The sequence below is a fragment of the Cnephaeus nilssonii genome (genome assembly GCF_951640355.1).
Source record: "Cnephaeus nilssonii genome assembly, chromosome: 21".
Taxonomy (NCBI): domain Eukaryota; kingdom Metazoa; phylum Chordata; class Mammalia; order Chiroptera; family Vespertilionidae; genus Cnephaeus; species Cnephaeus nilssonii.
The window spans coordinates 23,187,497-23,207,720 of record NC_137092.1 but is presented as its reverse complement, the minus strand read 5'-3'; the positions used below and the strand labels follow the sequence as shown (position 1 = coordinate 23,207,720).

Here is a 20,224-nt window from a genome sequence, read left to right as displayed (position 1 = left end):
ATACTTTTTCTAAAATATATCCAATACTTCATTGCTTCCTTCTTAAGTCATTGTACTTATACCATGGGTATTTATAGACGGTGTGAAGCATGGGGCCAGAGCTTCTCTTTCTCTCTTGAGATTGCTAAAATCTACTGGTTGGCATGCAGCCCAGCCCTCTTTATGGCTGGCTGTTCTCTGTGGTCTAAAATGTCTGCAACTTGCCACTGCTGTCACAGCTTTTAATTTCTGCTGGCTGCTACTATTGCTGCCTCTATTCTTTCTTCTAATTGCCATTAGGCTTTGCTGGCCCTCTTTTTACCATTTCTGCTCTACTCCTTGCTTTCCTTCACTGTTCCCTTTCCATGTCTTCTGCCTCCCATAGCATCTCATATTTCATTGGTAAAGACTGGCCTTGCTTTGCTTTCTCAAACCATCAAGAAAAATCCTTCTCTGCAGTGAGCCAACTAATCACAACATGTTTAATATGACCCTTATCAGCATTTCCCCCCAGAATCTGGGCCCTATTCCAGGTACTTGAGAATGCCAGAAATCGAGTCCCTGGGTTAGTGAGGTATAACTCTGCAAGTAGTTTATTTTATTTTTTTTTTTGGTCTTATTTAACTTTTATTTTTATGCAAAGTTTTGTGCTAGATGCAAGGGATAAAGGAAATAGGGGTCTATAAAGTTAAACTGTGCCATGATCCTTACCTTCAGAACAGCAGGAAAACACAGACATATTCATATGATAACAAAGTAAAGGATGAAGGTGGTTGAGAGAAAGCTTAAGTAAGGGTTATGAAGGCTCATGGTTCTCTAACCAATTGATGTTTCTCTCTCACATCGGTGCTTCTCTTTCTCCTTTCCTCTCTCCCTAATAAGCAGTGAAAACATATCCTTAGGTGAGGATAAAAAAATTTTTGGGTTAAGTTATGAAGAAGAGTGGCTGCTTTTAAACCAATTTCAGAGAAGTGGGTGGTGGTTCCATTTGTAAGTTAAATGGAATTTGTATTAAAGAAGGGAGGACCAAGCCAGGTAGAGAGGAGCTGCCATGGCTCTCTGACGTTTTTAAATGTAATGGGAGAAAAAATAAACTTTTGAAAAAAATTAATGGGAAAGAATCACATAGGGGGGTCATGGGTGCATTTTTTCTTTTCTTATTTGAGAGTCTGAGTTTAAATTTTCTATATTATTTTGTCATTTGTGTTTCTTACAAACTTTTATTTACTTGGACAGAAAGGATATGGAGGGTATAGTGTAGGGATTGCACGTTTATTTCTTTTGTACTTGGAATTATTTTTATTGTTGACTTGATTACAGTTGTTCCCCCATTTCTCCTCCCTTTGCCTTCCCCCAACCTGCCCCCAGCGCCCCTAGTCCTTCACCACATTATCGTCTATGTCCATGGGCTATGCATATATGCATATATATTCTTTGGTTGATCTCTTCCCATCCACCTCACTCCCCTCCCCTCTGAGATCTGTCTGTACTTTGAATTTTAAACACAGTTGAATTTGTCTACATTTTAACTTGATTATGTGATTTTGTTTATTTTTAATTCAACTGAGTATTTTTATTTTACCCTAGTGTATAATCCCTTGCAAAGATTTCAAATGTATGACCGATTTTAATTTATTGGAATTGTTTTTGCTGCTGTTTATAACAACTCCATACTTATTAAATTTGAACATTTCTTTTAAGCTAAAACAGAAAGGAAAAGCATAAATAACCATGACAAACAACCCTCTTCTGGTGTGGTCATTCGAAATGAAACAACCAAAAAAAATTAATCAACTTAAATTTAGAAAAATTAGCTGATATAAGTTGTAAACCAGATGAGTAAAAGCTTTCACTTACTCATTCTTGACATTCAATTCCATTTATTCTTTGTAATATATTTTAAAACAGAATGTTTATAAAGACTAAGGTTTGGGTTCCTATTCTATTTTGAGGTTACTGAGAAAAAATGTTTGGAGTCATATTCCTTCTTTAATACAAATTCCATTTAACATACAAAGAGGAATAACAGAGGTAAAGATTTTGTAGATACAAGATGATGTGTTTTATTAAAGCTTCATAATCGTAATAGTATTGTAATGTTGCTTTAAAATAATTATTAATAATGATTAAAAACTAAACAGGATTTATATTAGTTATAATCATCGAGTTCATTGATCAAACATTTTGTGAGTACTTATTATGTGCTAGGCATACAAAAGATGAATGAAAGAAGAATTTTAAATTTAGGTCTCTAAAGACGACAATTTGATTAGAGAGTAATTTAAAATAATCATCCTTTCTCTGTTTCTCTCAAATACCTATTTAGACATATCAAGGTAGTTAGATATATAAACAGATCAGAATTGAGGAAAATTCTTGATGTCTTTTTAAAGTACTCCCTTTCTCTAGTACTTTTGGAAGACAGAAAAGATAATAAAATTAGAAGGCAACTTGGTTGTCCTTCTGTCTTTCTATTCTCGGCTTGCCAATCAATTCTGTGATTGGAGTCATGGTTCTTATGTTCATATCCCTGCTCTAATTGATTTCTAGGTGGACATGCTCGAAGTTGAAAGATCAAAAATCTCAGTATTTCACATTAAATACTATACACTTCAGCTCCCAGCATCTGATCTCAAAAGCCACAAATTAGGCATGGTGATCTGAAGAACATAGCAAACAAGAAGTGGATGGTGCCAGGTGGGGTAACCCTGTCATGCTTGTAACTGTAAAGAGCCATGTATAAGTAACCATGATTTAAATTGGTTTGATAAATTTTTATTGGAAATAGCTAATAATTGTACTCGCTGAGAAACGTTTACAAACATATAGATGGTATTCCAATTCAGAGAAAGTACAAGTGAATAGTAATTTTTTCCTATTACATGCATGCTCAAAGGGTAATGTTCCAATTATTTGAAAAACCTGCATGTTTTTCACTCTCCAAAGATGCCAGTTAAATGAGGTGGTACTATACTTCCCTTTTTGTTGTTGTTGTTCAAGTAAGGAGTATGCCTGTAACCTTCAACTGAAGGCTTACTCATATATCTAGGAAAATTCTTTAAAAAGTAATCACAAAATATATTTGCAAACTTCCAAATTGTCAATTTAGTTTAATTTATTAGAGTCACAGATCTCATAGAGAAAGAGGCAGTACATTCTAAGCTTAGAAATAATATTAAAAATTATCCCAAATCATATTACTAACTCATCATTTTTATCACTACTTCCAATACCTCATAACCAATTTTCTTTAGTGCCTCCTTGTATACTCACTTGAAATACTATTTTTAAAATAAAATTTAAAATCAAATAATTTTTAAAAATTAAAAATAAAATAAAATAAAATAATTTATCAAATTATTGGGTAAGAACAAAACCTCTCTTTAGGCACATGAGAAAATATATCTTCTCTGTGCAGCTCTGCTATTACTCTTAATGGTTCATGCTGCCTTACTACTGTACCTTTAGAACCTAACATTGGCAGAGATGATAGGTCAAGTCTGAACTAAATTAGAGTATCAGTATCACTATGATCACACAAAAAAAGAAATCCAGTAACATTCAGCAAAATTTTCTGCTCATAGAGAACATCTAGGAAGCACATTATTCCCATGACTGCAATATATATATGAAACCTTGACTTGGAAATGTAGCTTTTGATTCAGATTGATAAAATGTAGTTAACAGGGAAGAAATCAGGACTTGGCTATAGTGTTTTAATGCACAGAAAACAGTGTTATTAGTGGCTTAATGTTAAAAGGATAAAATAGTGTTTCCTCTATATCTGTTCTGAGCAAAATATTAATATTTTCATCAATACTTCATATGATAGAATAAGAAAACAAACTTCTTGTATTTGATAGGGTACCCAATCTGGACACAGAAGAAAGCTAAGTCCTTAAAAAAATAATCCTATATAATAAAGATGTAATATGCAAATTGACCATCACTCCAACACACAATGTGGCCACACCCATGTGGTCAAAGATGGCCACCACAAGATGGCCAGCAGGGGAGGGCAGTTGTGGGCGATCAGGCCAGCAGGGGAGGGCAGTTAGGGGTGACTGGGCTGGCAGAGGAGGGCAGTTGGGGGGGACCAGCCCTGCAGAGGAGGGCAGTTGGGGGGAACCAGGCCGGCAGGGAAGGGCAGTTAGGGGCAATCGGGTCGGCAGGGGAGCAGTTAGGTCAGGCTGGCAGGGGAGTGGTTAGGGGGTGATCAGGCTGGCAGGCAGAAGCGGTTAGGGGCAATCAGGAAGGCAGGCAGGTGAGCGGTTGGGAGCCAGCAGTCCTGGATTGTGAGAGGAATGTCCCAGATTGGAGAGGGTGCGGGCTGGGCTGAGGGACACCCCCCCGCCGCCCCTGTGCACGAATTTCATGCACCAGGCCTCTAGTTATGAATAAAATGTGGACATGATAAAAATAATAGAAGTACAAAAGGGTCAATGCAGAAGACATGTGGGGAGAGAATCAAGAGTGAACAACTCATTCTGTGCACATAGGGAAGAAAAAAGGACTAGAAGTCAACCTGAATATAGTAGTGATTTTGCACCTAGTTAACTATAAACTACATATCCTGTTCATTATTGTTTAGGCCCACATTGGATTATTACAGCTAGTATTATACTCCACACTATAGGAAATATGTGGGACTTTAAAAAAAAAATGTTCAAGTAAATGAAAAAAGGTAGTCAAGAGATTAAGTAATAAATCAATGGGGAAAGATAAATATATTCATTGTTTCATTTCATGGAAGCACACACTGTATGCAAGACACTGTGATAGGCCCTGGGTGAAAGCCATAATACTTGCCTATAGGAAGCTTACAGCCTCAATAGAAAAGAAAGACTAATACACAGCGTGTATGCTATGCACAGTGCTGGAAAGCAGGACCACCTAACTCTGCCTGAGGACTCAGGAGGGTTCCTGAAGAAGATGAACTGAGTCATAAAGGTTGTAAAATAAGTGTTTTTTTAAAAACCCAAAGCTTAAAAAAAAAAAAAAGTAGTGAGTTTAAACCCACATTGGGCTGCCCTGCAAAAATAGGCCAGTCTCAGTACCCATGGTAGAGATCTCAACACCAACCACCATCAGGAAAGTATACTTAAAAATAATCTGCCCACCAACATGTGGACAAGGAGAGTTTGTCTTGGTCTGTGCTCCAAGCCTAGTAGTGGGAAGGGAGAGAGATTTGCCCTTTTAAAATTTGCACTACTTAAGGGTTCAAAAATTTACAAGCTAAGAAATCAACACAAGGATCTCAGTTTGATAATATCTCAGGTGCCTGGCAGATAGAAAAGCAAAAATCATTGTGGAGGGAAAGACTTTCAATCCAGAATTTTTCAGATAAAACCCCATTTAAAATGAATTTACAGTCCTAAATTATAAAGCACACAGGAAGCTATCAAAAAGAGAACCTCAGGCAGCCCAACAAGCATCATGTGTATTGTCACCCAGCCTCCTCTTTCTGAACTCAAAGAACTAGAGGAACTATTAGAGACTACAAAATAAGTCTACACTTGCTCTTTTCTCCTGTTTTAAAATTTGTCTACCTAAAGACACTATCTTTAAAGACACAACCATCAATATTTAAATCAGATAAAAGAGCAAGACACTATCTTTTCCAGCAGAGTGAAGAACAGTTACAGATGTGGGAGTCCCAATTGATTAGTAATTGGCAGTCACAAAATTGGGAGGAGAAGGAATTGGGAGGAAGATGACCAAGGTTTGGGTCATAAATTGTCTTGCATACTGTATTAGTGAGGACACTTGTTTGCAGTGACAAAACTATCACATTTGTCTAGGGAGTATTTTGTTGTTGGCTCATCTAAACAAAAAAGGCAATGGTATAGTCAGAATGACAAGAACCAGAGACTCTCAATCCCTCTCCATCTCTCACTGCTATTTCTTTATCAGTACTTCTTCCTTCTTTTCTCCTACTGCAGACTTTTCTCCAAAAGTGGAGAACATTGCCTCTTGCAGTTCTTGGCTCATACCTTTTACTTTTCTATTTTTTAAATGGTTGTGAAATATACATTTTTAAGTGTGCAGGTTAGTGGCGTTAAGAACATTCACATTGTCATGCGTCCATCACCACTATTCATCACCAGAACTTTTTCACCATCCCAACCTGAAATGCTGTACCCATTACCCAATAATTCCCCATTCTTCTCTCCCCACAGCCCCTGGTAACCACAGAAGTTACTGAGGCTCAAAGAACTAACTTCTTCATTTTATGTATCTGATAAACCTATAGAACTTTGTAATATCAGATATTTGCTATAGCTTATGTACTTCCATACTTTTGCAATAACTTCTAAATGTATTTTTTGTTTCTTTTATAGGACAATGAAGGTCAAACAGCTCTACATTATGGTAAGATGTTTCATAACTACTAATAATCATTTGAAACTTTTCTCTATATGTTTATCTCAACTTTGTCCAGCACTATTTAGTGCTTAGAAAAATGCCTGGCCACTAGCAAAGATACAGTAACTTTTTGTTTAAAAAAATAGATTAATCTCTAAAGTTGAAGATATATTAAAATTATTTTTTTTATTTTAATCTTTATTGTTGAAAGTATTACATAGGTCCTCCTTTTTCCTCCATTAACCTCTTCCAGCCCTCTCCTATCTTCTCCTCCCTACCCCAGGCCCTCACCACCCCATTGTCTGTGTCCACAGTATATTAAAATTCGTATGGGCACATTCATAGTGAATTGAGCATTTCTGTACTATCAGCAGGAATGAAGGCTCCTCCAATCTCCCTTTGAAAATTTATTATTTTATTCTTTTACTGTCAGTGACAACTAAGATGCTAATCACTGTTACTGTAGGAGCTGGAATCTATCCTGCAAACAATAATTTCTTGATGTAATTGAAGAAAAATAGATTTTATTTTTTAACTCATTTCCCCTACTAACTTATTAGCATAGTTAAATAATCTTTATTTATGTCACCTATAAAATAGAGGATAATGGCTTTAAAGAGCTACTGGGTAAATTCAATGAGGTAAAAGATATTGAAGTATTTTGTAAAGTGTAAAGTACAAGTATTCCTATTTTTTTTCTATTTGGATGTGAATATGGTTGAATAAGAGACAACCATCAATATTTAAATCAGATAAAGGATCAACCACCTTCAGACCTTTTGGGAGAGAATATATTAGGCTATTTTACTAGTTTTGGCAATCCCAGATCACCATTCAGTAGTAAGTATCCCGGGTGCCCCTGAGCACTTTTGTCCACTGCTTAGTATTTGCTTGGATGTCAAGCACCTCACTGGGTTGTCTAGGAGTCTAAACTATTGGACTAGCTGTTATGGTAACTTGGCCTGATAAAAAGGATTGAAATGTCACCAAATGCATGCCCCAACTCATTTATGACTGTAGCTAGTATCACCTGGGTACCCAAAACCAGCTGGAAGTCTCCTTCTAGATACATACCCTAGAAATACTACTGGACATGTATATAATGAGACATGATTAAGAACATTTATTGCAGCATTATTTATAACAACCAAAATTTTGTTTTATTAATCTTTCTAGTCCTCTCTGTACTGTACTTAAAGTATTTGTTAATTAAAATTACATATATATAATATACATACACACATTCCCGACATTTGCAAATGAAAATCTCAAGTCCAGAGAGGGTAACACGAGCTGTAGGTAGCAGAGACCAGAAACTTCTCCAGGTCTCCTGGTTAAACTTCCAGTGCTCTTTTCATAATTACAGTCCTAATATCCTTTTAAAACAGACATTATTTTGTGGAAGATGATCTCTTCTAGAAATAAAATAAATGGAAATCCTTTACCATTGGTCACCTCAGTCAGTGAGTCAACGCTATTTTTCAAAACCGTATTTGTGAGTAAACATATATATCAATATCTGTGTCTGTCTTTGCACTTTTATAGTCTTATTTCTGTTCACTGAGAGTTTAAAACATTAATAAAAATTATCCCTGATTCAGGAATCCTGGCCAAAATTGATCTTGTAAAACCTCTATTTCTATCTCATTATATTATTTATTGTAGAAGGAACAAAATAAATATCATATATGTTATAATCAAGATAATTAAGCATAAAAATAATACCATTAGTTAGAGGTTTTTGGCATTACAAATATATAAAACTAAAATATTCTGACAACCAGGAATGTTTCATGAAATTAATATTTTAAGTTAATAATCAGTTGTAGGAGTGATTCATTTTTAATTTAGATTTCTTTTTTAACCAGGTCACTAGACTTTTGCCAGTTTTTAAGCTCATCAAAACAAAGTCTGGCATACAATAATAATAGTAATACCATTTATTAAATACCTACCAAATGCCAGGGAATCTGCTGGGCATAGTTTATCTTTTTAGTCACTTAATGTTATTTAACCTTTTTTTATTTAATAGGCACTCAATAGCTATTTGTTGATTTGGTTTGATTTTAGGACCCTTAACCTATTTTTGAGACTTTCATAAAACTAAAAGTATAGTTAAATCCAGGGAGTGCAAAGACAATGTTGGGGATGTCTTAGGTGCTTAGCTACTATTTTTTATGAATTACAGTTTGGCTTGACAGCTGTCCTTGTGTTGACAGCTCTTCTGATTATACCAGTTGTCAAACTCCATCCTTAAGCAGGTTGTAAATCCTGGCTTCTTCTGATTAAAACTGGGTCAGAGCCAATGGCAGGTTAACTAGAGGCCAGTATTCTACTACTGTACGTCCATACTGGTTCTTTCCAAATGGGCTTTGCATAGCAGCATACTAAAACCCTTATTTGCCTCAATTTTACTTTGGTGTTTTTGAATCTTCAGATATTGGTCCTCCTGTTATTTTGTAATTAAACATGATCCTTGCTGAAGAGTATATTAGTATAAGTGTGGTCTTCCTTGTAAATGGCCTGTTAGCCTTCCCCTCCTCTCCCTCCACTGGGAATACTAACATCATTGCATCTGTGTCTCCCAGGGGAAATCAAGGCTTTTCCTTGCACGTGCAGTCATGTGATTTCAGAGTGGGCAGGCTTTGTATCCTCATGAGCCCTTGGTCTTCCACGTAAAGCACCATCTGTTCTGTTCCTTCCACGCTGTTACAGGGCAGTGGGAGGAGGCATTCGAGTGAAAATAAATAAAATAAAAAAAGAAAGAAATTCATCATCAAAACCCTGAGGATTAATGGAGTCAGAAGGCTCACTGCTCTGAATGAAATTCATCTTCACCTGTGCCAGTGTCAGGGCTGCCTCTATGGCACTTGACAAATAGAGGTTCCCAGGGTACCATAAATTCAGCAACTGTTCTTCTCCCTGTGGACTTGCTCAAGCTTTTCTGAGATGGGCTTATGACTGTTTTTCTATTTCCTAGCACATTGTGGGCACCAATATATCCCCTCATTAAGTGGGTAAAATGTTAGCCCCCTTTCCTTCTCACCCCCTCTCTCATCTTCTTTGCCTTTGTCCATTTTGAGGGAGTGGGCAGCTCACACGTCTCTAAAAGATGACTCTGCCTCATGAATTGTGCTTCACTGAAGATGCCAAAGGCAAAGAAATCAATTAACTAATGAATTTTGAGCAAACACTAGGTTCCCAGCACAGTGCTAGAGGGAGGAGAAAGAATAAAAAAGCATGAAATCAAGTAACTCACCATCTAATTGGGGGTTCAACGCCTATTAAAAAAAAACAAAACTATTTGTTGGGCACTTATCTGTGCCAGGAGGCTCTGCTAACCATAAACAGTTCATGCCTATCAACAGTGAATCTCCAAGAGGTGGTGCTGCAATGCCCACCTTATACTGGGTATGATTCACCTGTGTGATTTCCCTGTCCTGTAAACCAATCTTTCTCTTCACTTCCTTTTTGTCTCTCTACTACAGCTTCCTGATTCCTTATGCTCTCATGTCGGTCTGCCTTTGCATAAACTCCTGGCACTTGTTAATCAAAGTCCTTTCCTTATGGATAGCATATCCCTTACTCACAGCACTGTTTTATAATCCTTAAATTCCAAACTTAAATCTCATTTTATAGTTAGACTTGAGCTAAAATTGTATTCACATTTGTTAGGTTAAGGGGATTGTTATACAGCCTCGTTAGCCTTTTCTCAACTGGTTAGCTATCATCCTCTAGCTATGGAACTTAAAATTTTAAGCTCCATTCCTGTGTTAGTACTCACAGATTATATCATCTCTCCCTTCCTCTTACAGCATCTATGAAATCAGTGCCCCTTTGTCTGAGATGGCCAGCTTAGTGTTTTCAGCCAGAGTGCACATCTACTTAGACTGGATCTTCATGCTTAGTATCTCAAGTGTTGGGTTAGATTTGAGCCAATAGTGGTCTGACAGAACATGTTTGTTATTATCCTGTGTTATAGATTTATACACTGGGAAATTTATTCCTCTGATACTGCTTTAAAAGTTCCAATTTTAAAACCTAACCAAGTGTTTCTCACAATAAGTTGAGACTGATAGCTGCGGCAAAAAGGTTAAATGATTATTTCTCAAAATACAAATGTCATGCAATTAGTTCTGTGCAGGAGAAATATCCTCCTCTCACAGCTACTTAATATTAGGCAATGTGTCTTTAACTTTGTTATATTTTGTAAGAAACTGTCTTCCATTGGAATCTAATTTGGTATACAGTGATTCATGATATAATGTTCATTATATTATTTTGGGAGATATTTTTAAATTCTCGATGGGATGTTATAATTCTAAATACTTTCTGTTGAATCCTGGGCCTTGGTAAATATATCCAGTCTTCACCTTCTTCCCCATCTGTGCCATACCCCAAAATATGATCTCAACCCTCCAATACCTGCCCCAAGTATAGAATAGGCAATTCTTGCCTTTCTCTGTTTTACTCCTCCTCTATTTATTCAGTTATCAAATATGTAGTTTTAGTGGCCGTCTAAGAAACCTACCCCACTGAAGGCAGAGATAGGGTTCCCAATTGGTCTGATTTTAGTTCAGAAAAAATTCTGCCCTCTACCTCTGTTCACTTAGAACCATCTCTGACCTTGTGCTATTATGGATTAGAATTTGGTGCCTAAGTTTGTCCCAAGTTCACAACTCATCCCAACCTGGTTTGGACTGTTGACTCTGTGCCTACTTCACCTCGTACAGCCAGGAAGCCCTGAGCTCCACCAGAGGAGTGAGAGCAGTTAAGGGAGCCAGAGAAACCATTTTACTTGAGTACCAACAGAGAGCAAAAGAAGAAATGTTACACTAAGTCATTTAAAACCAAACTTCCAGAGAGTTCTGCTTCCATATAAGATCCAGCAAAGAGAACTGGCTTCCATGTAAGATCCAGCAAAGAGTGACAAGCCCCTACAAGACACACAGACCATTTCACTTTGGTGGAGCAACTGAGGAAGAGGCAACCACCATAAAACAGATAAGAAAAAAACCTTCTTCAAGTGAGCTAGAATGACATTTTAGAATAATTCAGACCCAAGTAGAGTCCTCACTCCAGTGCTCTTTATCATTAACTGATGCTCTTAAGAGAAATTGAGAACAGAGAGAGCCCTCTTCTGTGGCATACAGTCGTGAAACTCTGCCACTTCCCTGGACCCTTAGTTCATATGAAACAAAATCCTTAAACCACTGGTGGTAAATCAGAAAACTTTTCTGTCCTCCTCCTGTCTCTGGGCCCAGGCAGATATCCACTGCTTTTGGAGGCGGAATAAAAGCAAAATCTGCTGCCAAGGAGGAACAGGAAACCCCTAGGCTCTGAACCCTGCACCAACATAAAGCAGAGAAATCTCACCACTGGGGCAGGGCAGGAGACTCTCTCCCACTCAGGACATGTTCTCCCTCATACAAGGCAGAGTTGGGTTGACATTTCTGGGAGGGGGTACAAGAACACTGAGGAATCATCACCCCTGAGGGTTTGCCTGAGACTGAGACAGACCAGGCCAAGAGGACAAAGAACTCCATCCCACTCCCACCATGAGCTTTATCCTGAATAATAAGCAATGGCAGTCTTAGAACCAGAGTAGAAAGAGAGAGACTCCCTTTGTGGTAGACATGCAGAGACTCCTGAAAGCTGAAGGTGGAGCAAGAATACTGAAAAAACCCTCTTGCACCCTGGACTGCACACGAAGTATAAGGAAGCAGCAGCCCACACCTGGAGGAATTGAAATGGGTGATATACTGAAGTTACCTATTGAACCCACAAACCTCAAATCCAGTTCAACTGCTGACTAGATTTAACCAACACCCATACTAATGGCATGACAGAAGAAGAGGAATCATTTCTTGGGGTAAATAGTATTATTTACTGCAGCCTCCACTGTCCTTCTACACACAGTGTTCTGCGTTCAATCAAAAATTATGAGACACAAAAAAGCAAGGGAAAAAAACAACCCTTTGTCAAGCAATAAATCAGTAATTGATAGAGCAAGTAGATAATAATTCAGCGAGGATATGAAAGATTTGAACAGTACTGTCAATCAACTTGACTTAATTGATATCTATAGACCTTTTCATCTAATAAATAGAATAAACATTATTTCAAGTACACATGGAATACTTTGCCAAGATCGACCATATTCTAGGTGATACAACAAATTTCAACAAATGTAAAAGAAATTGTACAAAGTTTGCTCTATGACCACCTCAGAATTAAATTAGAAATTAATAACAGACACACATCTGGAAAATCCCCAATTCTAAAACATTTAAATACACTTCTAAATAATTCATAGGTCAAAGAAGAAATATCAAGGGAAATTAGAAAATATTTTGAACTAAATGAAAATATCCTATCAAAAGTGTGTGGAATGCAGCTGAAAGCAGTGTTTAGAGGGAAATTAAATACTTTTACTAGAAAAGAATAAAGGTCTCAAAGCAATGATATAAGATTCTACCTTTAAAAAAATTAGAGCTGAAACCGGTTTGGCTCAGTGGATGGAGCGTTGACCTGCGGACTGAAAGGTCCCAGGTTCAATTCCGGTCAAGGGCATGTACCTTGGTTGCAGGCACATCCCCAGTAGGGGGTGTGCAAGAGGCAGCTGATTGATGTTTCTCTTTCATCGATGTTTCTAACTCTCTATCCCTCTCTCTTCCTCTCTGTAAAAAATCAATAAAATATATTTTTTTTTAAATTAGAAAAAGAGCAAATTAAGTCCAAGATAAGCATAGGAATCTATATATATATAAAAGCCTAATATGCTAAGTGTCCAACTGATCAGTTGACCACTTGACCAGCCGCTATGATGCATACTGACCACCAGGGGGCAGATACTCCAACCAGTAGGTTAGCTTGCTGCTGGGGTCTGGCTGATCAGGACTGGGGGAGACGGGCCGGACACAACCTGGAGCCCTCTTGCAGTCCCTCCCCAGCCAGCCAACCTCCCGCGGTCCCTCCCCAGCTGGCCAGCCCCCATCGGGCCTGATCGGGACTGGGGGAGATGGCCCCAATCGGCCCCGATCACTGGCCAGGCCAAGGGAGCCCACCATGTATGAATTCATGCATCAGGCCTCTAGTATAATAATAAAGATCAGAGCAGAAATTATTAAAATAGAAAACCAAAATAAATCCATGAGAAAATCAATGAAACCTTTAAAAAGTTCAATAAAACTGAAAGGTCTTTAAAAAAAAAAAAAGGAAAAACAAATTACCAATTTAAGGAATGAAAGGAAGATATCAACATAGATTCTACAGATATTATGAAGCAAATAAGGGAACATTATGAACAATTTTATGCCAATAAATTAGATAACTTAAATGGACAAATTTCTGAAAAGACCCAAACTACCAAAAGATACAAACTATTTCTCTCAAAAAGAAATAGGTACCCTAGATAGCCCTACATTTATTAAAGAAATTGAATTTGTAGCCAGAAACTTTCCCACATCAAGATCTTCAGAACCTGATTGCTTCATTGATGAATTCTACTAAATGTTTAAGGAAGAAATAATACCAATTCTACACACAAACTGTCCAGAAAATAAAAAGTGAGGGAACACTGCCCAACTCATTCTAGGAGGCCAACATTACCCTAATACCAAGATCAGAAAAAGAACCTAGAGGAAAAGAAAACTATAGGTCAGTATCACTCATGAATATAGATGCAAAGTCTTTAATAAAATGTTAGCAAATCAAACCCAGCAATATACAAAAAGAATAATCTATACCTATAAAACCCTAATATGCAAATAGACCAAATGGTGGAACAACCAGTCGCTATGACGTGCGCTGACCACCAGAGGGCATGCGGGGAACATGGCATCAGCCACGGCAGGATGGTGGAGCAGGTGAGCAGGGGCACCAGACCAAGGTGGGGTGCCGGTTGCTGTCATCGGGGCGAGACTCTGGTGGTTACTAAAAATTCTTTACTCCCACGCACCGCGGTTCTGCCCGGCACTCGCACCTGCTGACGGCACCGGCACCAGCCCCGCTCACAACCATAGCCGGTGCCAAAGTCCGGTGCTGCCCCTGATTGCTCAGCACCATTAGCAGGTGCGAGCGGGGCTGCCGGGCCCCGATCGCCCCTCAGGGCTTCTCCACCTCCCTCTGCTCCTGAGGGGTGATCGGGGCCAGCAGCCACCTCTCACACCTGCTGCCGATGGCCTCGCTCGCACCCGTTGCCAGCACCGGAGCCGCCACTCCACCCACTGCTGGCACCAGCCCCGCTCGCACCTGTTGCTGGCGCCTGATGCTGGTCCCAATCGCTCAGCACTGTCAGTGGGTGCAAGCGGTGGCTGTTGGCCCCGATCGCCCCTCAGGGCTTCTCCACCTCCCCCTGCTCCTGAGGGGCGATTGGGGCAGCAGCTGCTGCTCACACCCGCTGAAGGTGCCAGCCCCGCTCACATCTACTGTTGGTGCCGGCCCCTATTGCTCTGCGCCGTCAGCGGGTGCAAGCGGGGCCAGCGCCGTCAGTGCATGGGAGCGGTGGCAGCGGGAGCGGGGCTGCCGGCAGATGGGACTAGGAGCCGGGCAAGGACATGGAGGATGGGCCAAGACCTGCCCCTGTGCCTGCCGCAGCCTCGTGGCCTACAGTTCCTTTCAAGGTGCACGAGTTTGTGCACTGGGCCCCTAGTAAATTAGAGGCCCGGTGCACGGATTCGCGCACAGATGTGGTCCCTCAGCCTGGCCTGCGGGGATTGGGCTGAAACCAGCTCTCCGACATCTCCCGAGGGGGTCCCAGATTTCGAGAGGGCGGTTCTCAGGTGACATACCCCGGAATCGGGCTCCCTCCTCTCTGGCTCCGGGTGCGTCACCCGAGAACTGTAGCTGCCAAGTTACCACAGCTTGGCAGCTCCTGCTTTGAGCATTTGCCCCCTGGTGGTCACTGCGCATCATAGCTACCGGTCAGATAGTCGCTTAGGCTTTTATATATATAAATTGTAATCCTATATAATAAAAGCCTAATATGCTACATGTCCAACCATTCATTTGACCAGTCGCTATGATGCACACTGATCACCAGGGGGAAGATGCTCCGACTGGTAGGTTAGCTTGCTGCTTGGGTCTGGCCGATTGGGACTGGGCAAGACAGGCCAGACACGTCCTGGAGCCCTCCCACGGTCCCTTCCCAGTTTACCTATATGTATAGTGTTTTTGTGTGTATGGTATAGATGTTTTAAATTTTTATGTGTTCAAATTTATCAATTTTAGGTTTTCATGCATTCAGATTTATCATTTATTTTCTTTATGGTATCTGGGTTTCATATCAAGTGTAGAAATACTCAGGCCTTTATATATATATATATATATATATAGTTTATTGATTTTTACAGAGAGGAAGGGAGAGAGATAGAGAGTTAGAAACATCGATGAGAGAGAAACATCCATCAGCTGCCTCCTGCACACCCCCTACTAGGAATGTGCCCACAACCAAGGTACATGCCCTTGACTGGAATCGAACCTGGGACCCTTGAGTCCGCAGGCCGATGCTCTATCCACTGAGCCAAACCAGTTAGGGCTACTCGGGCCATTTTATGCAGTAAACATTATAATCATAGGCCTTGAGCCTATGAACATTTCAAAAACCTATAAACACATTAGAAATAAAATGTTTTTTTGTCCCACAAAACAAAAGGAAAATTACAAAATATAAATAAATGTTTAAGGGTCTATAAACATAACATGTCAGCTTTGTTAATTATTAAATTTAGTGTACACTGACATTTTTTAACTACGTTGCTATGTCCTTCTTGACTTTCATTGGCTCTCTTATTCAGTCCCTTTTATTTGTGCTAACACTGGCTAATTTTAAGCCCCTTAAAGAACTACCACAATCTCCTAATTGGTCTGCTGTCACACATTTCTAGACTTTCAGGTCACTCTTTATAGAATGATCATCCTAATGCAGAAGCCAAATTATGCCACTCCCCAGCTTATTAACTCCAAATTTCTTAGTATGGCTTTCAAGGCACCCTGTCCAGTGCGATTGAAACCCAGCCTCTCTGTGTTTGACCCTCTGTTGTTTGTGTGCAACAGCAGCCAGTTCTCAGCGTTCCTGTGCTCTCATGTCTCTGGCGGTGGTGTTTTCTCACTCTGCAATGCCTTTCCTTCTGAGTTTAGCTGGAATTTTACTCTGTCTTCAAAGCTCAACTTAAATACTACCTACTGGTGATGTTTTTCCTGAGTCCTCAACCTTCTCCTCTCCCGCCTTTGCATGTGTGTATGTGTGCATATGCACGCATCATAGAACTTACTCATTCTTTTGTGGTAGAGTTGCTGAATTACGTATTCCTCTCCCAGCTGTTTTATAATACATTCCCAGAGCAGTAATGTGTTTTTTTATTGTTTAAGGTATTACAAGTAGTACATATGTCTTCTTTTTCCCCCATTGACCTCCCCCCGGCTTCCCCTACCCCCTGGCACATGCCTTAACCGCCCCCCCCCAATTGTCTGTGTCCATTGGTTATCCTTATATACATGCATATAAGTCCTTCGGTTGATCCCCAGAACAGTAATCTTAACTGTATCCTTGATAGGAATGATATAGTATGTATTCAATAAAATACTCATTGAATCTAGCTCTTTATCCTCTTTATTTCCTTTTTTTCTAACCTTTTGTTGTTGCTGTTGTGTAATATATCATACTACAAAAGAGTAATAAAATGTATATGAATAGTTTAAAATGTAGCTTTTTAAAAATGTACCCAACACCTAGCTTAAGAAATAGAACTTCACCAATATCTGTGTGTGTCTACCCAAGCACATAACCTTCCTACACCACCCCCCCCGCACTGATTAGCACTATTCCAAATTTTATATTAATGATTATAGTTTCACTACATATTTGTGTCTCTGAACAGTGCTGTTTAGTTTCGTCTACTTTATTTTAATTTTGTTTAAATGCAATCAAACTGTATATATTCTTTTGACTTTTTTCCTTCAACTTTACATTCTGGAGATACTCATGTTGTATGAAGCTAGAGTTCATTAGTTTTCAGTGTTTTGTGGGGTTTCATTTATAAGTAAATAGTACTTTATTTTTACATATTATTCTAAATGGCCATTTGGGTGGTTTACATTTGGGGTCTACTATGAATAGTGCTGCTATGTACATTCTTGCTAATATCTCCTGGAGAAGCCATGCAGAAGTTCCTATAGAGTACATACTGGGAGCAGAGTTGCTGGGTCAGAGCATGTGCACTTTTGTCTAGGGTCAGTGGGTAATGCCAAATTGTTCTCCAAAGTGCCCTCGCCAGTGTGCCCTCCCACAGTCTCGAGGGGAGTGTCCCTTGTCCTAGTCCCTCTTAAAGCTTGGTGTTGTCTAAGTTTTTCATTTCACCTACCTATTGGGTATGAAATGGTACCTCCTGATTTTAATTTTCATTTCCCTGGTTACTAATGTGGTTGCTCATCTTTTCATGTTTATTGCCATTTATGGTGTGAAATGCCTGTTTTTTACTTTAGCCCACTTGTCTCAACGCCATCTAATTAATGGGTCTTTGTTTCCTCACTGATCTGTGATGCCAGCATACTCATAAATCAAGTCTCCATATATGTACAAAGGAACCATCAGCTCTGTGTTCTAGTCCTTCAGTCTGTTTGTCCAACCTGGGGGCCATATCACACCATCTTCATAATCAGTCTTGATATCTATAGGTCCTTTTCCCTTCTTGCACCTTTGATTGGTACCATTTATTATTTGCGGGGGGATGGAAGGGGGAGAAGATCATGCAAAGGTATGGTCTAATTACTAAGCCAGCTTTTATTTTTTCATTTACAAATTTTAAAGTTCAGTTACCCCCTGTTCAAAGACAAAGCAAAATCTTTTCTTTGACATTTACAATATTTTTAGCCTTTTGAGAACCTATCTTTGTTCTGATCAAAGTATAATAGATACTTAAACATTCTTTTTGTTCATTCCCTTCATTCCATCTTTTTTTAAAATTTAATAAGTCTTTATTGTTCAGATTATTACAATTGTTTCTCCTTTTTCCCCCCATAGCTCCCCTTCACCCGGTTCCCACCCCACCCTCTGCCCTTACCTCCCCACATTGTCCTCATCCATAGGTGTATGATTTTAGTCCAGTCTCTTCCGGCACACCCCTATCCCCCTGATAATTATCAATCCACTCCCTTTTTTTGCCCCTGATTCTATTATATTCACCACTTTATTCTGTTCCTCAGATTTTTAATTCACTTGATTTTTAGGTTCACTTGATAGATATGTATTTGTTGTTCATAATTTTTATCTTTTTTCTTCTTCCTCTTCTTAAAGAATATCTTTCAGCATTTCATATAATACTGGTTTAGTGGTGATGAACTCCTTTAGCTTTTTCTTATCTGTGAAGCTCTTTATCTGACCTTCCATTCTGAATGATAATTTTGCTGGGTAGAGTAATCTTGGTTGTAGGTTCTTGTTATTCATCACTTTGAATATTTCTTGCCACTCTCGTCTGGCCTGCATAGTTTCTGTTGAGAAATCAGCTGACAATCGTATGGGTGCTCCCTTGTAGGTAATTAACTGTTTTTCTCTTGCTGCTTTTAATATTCTCTCTTTGTCTTTTGCCCTTGGCATTTTAATTATGATGTGTCTTGGTGTGGTCCTCTTTGGATTCCTTTTGTTTGGGGTTCTGTGCGCTTCCTGGACTTGTAAGTTTATTTCTTTCACCAGGTGGGGGAAGTTTTCAGTCATTATTTCTTCAAATAGGTTTTCAGAATCTTGCTCTCTCTCTTCTTCTGGCACCCCCATAATTCTGATGTTGGTACGCTTGAAGTTGTCCCAGAGGCTTCTTACACTATCTTCAACTTTTTGGATTCTTTTTGCTTTTTGCTTTTCCGGTTGAGTGTTTTTTGCTTCTTTGTATTTCAAATCTTTGACTTGATTCTTGCATTCCTCTAGTCTGCTGTTGGGTCTCTGTATAATATTTTTTATTTCAGTCAGTGTATGTTTAATTTCTAGTTGGTCCTTTTTCATATCCTCGAGGGTCTCGTTAAATTTATCGGCCTTTTCTAGGAAATTCTTGAAAAACCTTATAACTGTGGTTTTGAATTCTATATCCAGTCGTTTGTTCTCCTCCATTTATTTCATTTGTGGTCTGTTTCTTTGACTCCACATTTTTGCTGCTTCCCTGAGTTGGTAGGGTAGCTTTGTGTGCTAGGTTTCCTATATGGCCTGGTGGCTCAGCCTCCCCAGTTACCTGAGGTGGACACTCTTGGTGCTCCCCTTTGTGAACTGTGTGTACAGCCTTGTTGTAGTTAAGTCTTGATTGTTGTTGGTATCACTGGGAGGAATTGACCTCCAGGCCAATTGGCTGTGAGTATCAGCTGTGTCTAGGCCAGGATACCTTCTGTATTGGAGACAGCCTTATAGGACCAGACTTGCAAAATTGCAAAAGCCTCTGCACTCAGCTTGGATGGGGCGGAGTCTCAGGGCTGAGCAGATAGTGTTGGCTTCCTGTCAGCCCTGCCCTTGCGCACGCGCCTCCAGACCTCTGCCTTCCGTGGCTCCCCTGAGCTTCTGCCTGACAGTCCAGATTCCCCCCGTAAGAGCATGGGTCCCCCAGGGGCTCGCCCAGAACTGGGTTTCAGTGCAGTTGGAACTGGAATTCAGAGCAGTCAGGAGCTTCCGACTCCTTCCTCTATGGAAAGCCTGCGGCAACCTCCGCAGTCAGACCTCAGTGCGCGCAGAGAGGACTCCGTGTGCCTTTCTCTACAGTCCAGACTCCACCCGTATGAGCCTGGGTCCACGGGGTTTCGGCCGGAGCTGGGGTTCAGTGCAGTCGGGGGCTTCCTTTTCCCCTCCTGCCAGCCAGGCACTCGGCCGCCCTTCCTCTCTGCGCACGTGTCTCCGTACCTCAGC

At 39.8% G+C, this 20,224-nt stretch overlaps 1 protein-coding gene across 2 annotated transcripts in view; it reads left to right on the top strand.

Annotated features, from left to right (window-relative positions):
* Window positions 1-20,224, top strand: part of ACBD6 (acyl-CoA binding domain containing 6) — a 160,580-nt gene that overhangs the window by 121,681 nt on the left and 18,675 nt on the right. For both annotated transcript variants that reach the window (XR_013812924.1, XM_079760829.1), the window contains exon 7: window positions 6,321-6,351. Coding sequence is in view for 1 of the 2 variants with exons in the window: in XM_079760829.1 (XP_079616955.1) it covers window positions 6,321-6,351 (31 nt within the window). In the remaining variant the exon portion in view is untranslated. The remainder of the gene's footprint in view (window positions 1-6,320; window positions 6,352-20,224) is intronic.